Source organism: Uranotaenia lowii, chromosome 1 (genome assembly GCF_029784155.1).
Source record: "Uranotaenia lowii strain MFRU-FL chromosome 1, ASM2978415v1, whole genome shotgun sequence".
Taxonomy (NCBI): domain Eukaryota; kingdom Metazoa; phylum Arthropoda; class Insecta; order Diptera; family Culicidae; genus Uranotaenia; species Uranotaenia lowii.
Genome location: NC_073691.1, coordinates 211,414,756 through 211,420,755, shown reverse-complemented (window position 1 = coordinate 211,420,755; position 6,000 = coordinate 211,414,756). Strand labels below are relative to the sequence as shown.

Below are 6,000 nucleotides of genomic sequence, written 5' to 3'. Positions count from 1 at the left end.
TGTCATTCTTGTCATTTTTGTCATTTTTGTCAATTTTTGTCATTTTTGTCATTTTTGTCATTTTGTCATTTTTGTCATTTTTGTCATTTTTGTCATTTTTGTCATTTTTGTCATTTTTGTCATTTTTGTCATTTTTGTCATTTTTGTCATTTTTGTCATTTTTGTCATTTTTGTCATTTTTGTCATTTTTGTCATTTTTGTCATTTTTGTCATTTTTGTCATTTTTGTCATTTTTGTCATTTTTGTCATTTTTGTCATTTTTGTCATTTTTGTCATTTTTGTCATTTTTGTCATTTTTGTCATTTTTGTCATTTTTGTCATTTTTGTCATTTTTGTCATTTTTGTCATTTTTGTCATTTTTGTCATTTTTGTCATTTTTGTCATTTTTGTCATTTTTGTCATTTTTGTCATTTTTGTCATTTTTGTCATTTTTGTCATTTTTGTCATTTTTGTCATTTTTGTCATTTTTTGTCATTTTTGTCATTTTTGTCATTTTTGTCATTTTTGTCATTTTTGTCATTTTTGTCATTTTTGTCATTTTTGTCATTTTTGTCATTTTTGTCATTTTTGTCATTTTTGTCATTTTTGTCATTTTTGTCATTTTTGTCATTTTTGTCATTTTTGTCATTTTTGTCATTTTTGTCATTTTTTGTCATTTTTGTCATTTTTGTCATTTTTGTCATTTTTGTCATTTTTGTCATTTTTGTCATTTTTGTCATTTTTGTCATTTTTGTCATTTTTGTCATTTTTGTCATTTTTGTCATTTTTGTCATTCTTGTCATTTTTGTCATTTTTGTCATTTTTGTCATTTTTGTCATTTTTGTCATTTTTGTCATTTTTGTCATTTTTGTCATTTTTGTCATTTTTGTCATTTTTGTCATTTTTGTCATTTTTGTCATTTTTGTCATTTTTGTCATTTTTGTCATTTTTGTCATTTTTGTCATTTTTGTCATTTTTGTCGTCATTTTTGTCGTCATTTTTGTCGTCATTTTTGTCATTTTTGTCATTTTTGTCATTTTTGTCATTTTTGTCATTTTTGTCATTTTTGTCATTTTTGTCATTTTTGTCATTTTTGTCATTTTTGTCATTTTTGTCATTTTTGTCATTTTTGTCATTTTTGTCATTTTTGTCATTTTTGTCATTTTTGTCATTTTTGTCATTTTTGTCATTTTTGTCATTTTTGTCATTTTTGTCATTTTTGTCATTTTTGTCATTTTTGTCATTTTTGTCATTTTTGTCATTTTTGTCATTTTTGTCATTTTTGTCATTTTTGTCATTTTTGTCATTTTTGTCATTTTTGTCATTTTTGTCATTTTTGTCATTTTTGTCATTTTTGTCATTTTTGTCATTTTTGTCATTTTTGTCATTTTTGTCATTTTTGTCATTTTTGTCATTTTTGTCATTTTTGTCATTTTTGTCATTTTTGTCATTTTTGTCATTTTTGTCATTTTTGTCATTTTTGTCAAATAAATACCTTAGCCAATCCTAATTCTAAGGAAACTTATGAATTAGAATCATTTCAAATGGCAGCTTAATAAGGATGTGCAAACCCCAAATGAGATTAAATTAAATTCTTTTCACTTAGCTGAAAATAAATTGGCCGTTCCACTGTTAAGCCAGCCCTTTTCTGAACTTTCTGAGCAATATTACTTACCTCAACCGAAATTCCCCCAAATAATGTTTAATTTTATCGACCAATGTAGATTTATAATGAATATGTCGAAAATCAGTGGACTCAAGTGGCTTCCCAGAGGAACACCTCAAAGCTAACGTATTGAATGAGTTTCATGTTCACTTGACAGATGATGTCTATGTTGTTGATTTCAAAAAGTATAACTTAGTGGATTCAAGGTCTACTTACACTGTATCTTAAGACTGATGGAAGAGCTACGCGTTTCCCCTTCGGTGTTGGAAGCTGCACAGGCGTACGATCCCGCACTTTCACGCTCCAAGCTTACCAGGTGCAGCGTTTCGCCACTTTCGCCCGACATGCGCATGTTCTGGAATGTCAAAAATGATATATTAGCTTAAAAGAGAAAAATAGGTTTACCTATCATTCAATCAGGTTTTATCTCGTTCAAATGAATATGTTTTTAAACCCTTAAACATTATTTCTAAATTCATCTAAGCCTAAGCTTTCAAATGAATAAGTGTTATGTTGAACCTCTTCCTACGACAAACGCTGTTTATTAAAAAAAAGTATGAAAGTTAAAAAAAAAGGTTTGAATCGTTCAAAAAATTCTTCCCAGAAATAAATTTGCTTTTTTTCGAAAAAAAAATAGATTTCCTCCCAGAACTTAGCCGAAACCACATCCCAAAATCGTCGTCTGGCCCAACAGAAAAGCTCCACGCAAAACTTTTCCCACATTCATCATTCGGTTTGAGATCTGTTTATCGAGCAGAAAGTGTGTTTTATAACGGTCAGATTCAACCACATTCATTCCGATGGCGTTGGTGTTGTTTTTGCGATTCGTCTGCTGGATTAGGATTAGAAAACTTCAGGCCCTTTCACTTGGAAGTCGAACGATGCTGCTGGTCTGGCTAGTTTGTGCTTGCAAGAGAAACAGAATCCGAGACAACCACACTGCCAGGAGCAGTGGGAAATCAAACATCTAGAGATAACCATCAATTGGCACGCGTTTTTGCTAATGGAAAAAGTCGTTTCTGCCTCGGTCCGGGGATGACAGTTCTTGGGCTTCGGTATCAATCAGATAAAATTAATTAATTTCTCATGCTAGGGGTAGTTGGTCCTGTGTGAAACTCTGGCTGGATCAGCTGAATTCGGTTTTTAATAACATTGGTAAATGATATTAGATTCTAAAGGATACTGGATATAATGCGATCATAAATGAATTCTTAAAAGACTTAATAGTTTTAAAATTTTAGTTCACTGTTGACAATCCTCTTTTCGAGCCCAGGAATAAAAATAAGTGGATAACCAGTACCGACACGATGTCCGCACTTCGATCAACTGTTAAACGGTAGTTGATGTTTCACAATCTAGAAAATTTCATTATACCATAATTGGTCTAAAGTGTCAGCCTTGATCTTCTAGCCAATCAAGCGAGCAAAATAATGAAATTTGTTAAACCTCTTCGAAAGTTCCCCATTTTAGGAACCCCTTCGCAGGAAACGGTTAATGATGATTAACTGGAAGCACTCAGCCCGTTACGGTGAATTTCTGGGAATGGTAAATTGAGATCCACCTTCCATCCGTCCTTCTTTTCTTCCATTCGACTTTCATCCGCCAAAATTGCCCCAAGGGGTTTTGGCGTCAGTTTTCTCTAGCTGAATAAACGTCACTGAACGAACACTCTGACTGAAACACTATCCTTTTCAGCATCTCGTCAAAGGGTCTAATCCCATCCTACATTTATTCAATCCTGCCGAAGGCAAAAGGATTTGACACAATCAATGTTTTCATCTCGTCCGGGGCGCCTTCGTTCTTTCTTCACTACCTACCTACTGTGCTGATGGTCTGATTAATGATTCCATCATTCCGAGGAGTTGAGTCTGAGTGAGTTGAATCAAGGCTCGCATCTTAAATGGGGAAAACGTCAGACGCCGGACGAATTTAGGCTAGTCTAGTTTGAAGAACGGTGTCCCATTCCTATCACTTTTAAGTGGTTTTTTTTTACCCTGGTAAAAGGTAAAAACAAACGCAATGATTGTTTTTACCTTCTTCATAAAATAGAACCTACAGTTAAAATTTGTAAAAGAAGGTAAAATTTTCATACTCTAAATAACTGGAATAAAAATGGTCTTTGAAACTTTATTTAAGCAATCACTTTAGGAAACAGCATTTTTGGCGACCATGTACGAAATATTAATTTTAGAAGATTCTGACTTCCTGATTTCAGATCATTCATCAGATCTTGACTATCATATCTAGTTTTAATTACTAAAACCCTTACAAACGTACATGAAAACTAAAAACAGATTTTTCGTTTAATCACGAATTCTGATCTTGTCCAGATATTTTTGTTTCCAAAATACAACGCTTAGCGAAGAATAAGTTCTACAATTTTTAAAAGTTAAAATAGATAAGATCACAACTTTTTACATCCCTATTTAAAAAAAGTCTTAGAGTTAGATTCAGATTTAGATTGCCCAGTTTTATCCGGGTTTGCCCGGCTATTTAATACAAAATTTGGAACAGTCCGGTCCGGCACGGTCGGCCAGATTTCATTGAATAATGGCCGTATTTTGCCCAAATTTATTCACTGTATTTGGCAAATCAATGAAAAACAAATTGTGCTGTATTTTTTTTAATTAAATGCTTCTTAATCGAAATGGTTAAACATTAGTCGATAAATTTTGATATAATTTTTTTTCTTTTTTTTTATTTATGATTTTTGTTGAATAATTTTTGGGTTTTGAATAAATTTGCTTAAATATTCCCTGGATTTTAACTCATCAATTTTGAAATCAAATGCCTAGATTTCGCCAGGTTTTATATGAAATTGCCCGGATACGTTCTGGAAAAACCTGGCAACCTTATATTAGACAGATATTGAAAACTTGAACACAATCTACCACTTTGTTGAAAACTGCAAAACGATTTGACTTATGCGTTAAGAAATACTGTAGAATGGGGTGGATCAGGACAACTTTTGGACTGTTTCCGTAATTTACCTGTCAAATGCTGCTTTTTTTGCACCCGATTAGATTTCGATTACATTTTTTTGCCCTTAACCAAATTTAATTAAAGACGAAAAATGTCAAAAGGAGTTCTTTCTTTCAAGTTTCATTCATTTATTTTTGTTTACCCTCCAAATGGGCGGAAAAGGAATAGTTTTTCACCTTTTTGTATTGATTTTTTAATTTTCTGGAATCACCCTTTTATCACCCACTCTTACATTCGAAAAAAAAAAGTTTATAGTTAATAAAACTCAAATGAAATTTTGATTTTTATTTCTTGTTTTTTTTTTTACGAAAGCTGAAAGTTCTTTTTTTTTCAACGATTATCAAAAAAATAAAGTTCCATCAGGCCTACATTATTCTCCACAACTTTTGGGAATGTTTTACACTTTGATGGTCTTTTTTTGATTAACCTCACTATTAGTGGACCAAATAACGTTTTGTTTAAATGTTTCACAATTCGAAGCAGATTTTTTATTAATTGTCTTTCTTTTTTTGCCAAAGTTATTTTGATTTTTTTTTTGAATTATATGGAATATGAATTTGAGTTCATATTTGCTTTTATGCATTAAATCAAGGAAAGTTTTAGTTTTGAAAGGAGAGGAATAAATATGTAGATCGCTTGATATTCGGATCACAATTTTTTTCCCATCCCGATCCCGACACATACCGATGCATCTCCATGTCCCTGTAAACCACATTTTACGGTATCGAAAATTTCCTATTTTTTCCATTTTTTTCTTTAAAATAACTTTATCTTTTAAGTATCTTTTAAAGAATTTACATTTTTGAATTCAAACATTTTCTATATCTTCAAATATATAAAGTTTTACTTGTCCATGTTTGAGTTTTGGCGATCCAAGAATGAGCATTGTATAAACAGCAAAATAAATTGATATCTCTGCTTTCGAAACTAACCGGATTTGCTTTCAGATTCTGATTTCGATGTTTCCTGGGATATGGTTTCAAACGAGGAAAATATTTATTAAAATTTATCTTACTTTTATTTTTGTTGAAACAAATGATCATAGAACTTATGTAAATACAAAGCAAAATGAAGAAAACATTGGAAAAATAGAACAAGATCCTCAGAATAACAAAAATCTAAGCTTGTTTTCCCTACATATCATGATATGTGAAATATGTGCAGTTTTTATACTTATATCATCAGGATTAGGATTGGGATCAAGATCTGGATCTGAATCAGAATCAAGACAACGATAAGGACCAAGTTCGAGATCGGTCAAGGATCCAGAACAATTTCAAGATGTAAATCAGGTTCAGAATCAGAATCGATATCCAGGTTCGGACCATGAAAAGAATTAAGATCATGATCGGGTTTTTAAACGGAATTAGAAA

General features: G+C 31.4%; 1 protein-coding gene across 1 annotated transcript in view; it reads right to left on the bottom strand.

Annotated features, from left to right (window-relative positions):
- The window catches only part of LOC129738361 (hemicentin-1-like), a 310,036-nt gene that overhangs the window by 75,598 nt on the left and 228,438 nt on the right, over positions 1-6,000 (bottom strand). The window contains exon 11 of the mRNA XM_055729545.1: positions 1,862-2,000. Within this exon, the coding sequence (XP_055585520.1) occupies positions 1,862-2,000 (139 nt within the window). The remainder of the gene's footprint in view (positions 1-1,861; positions 2,001-6,000) is intronic.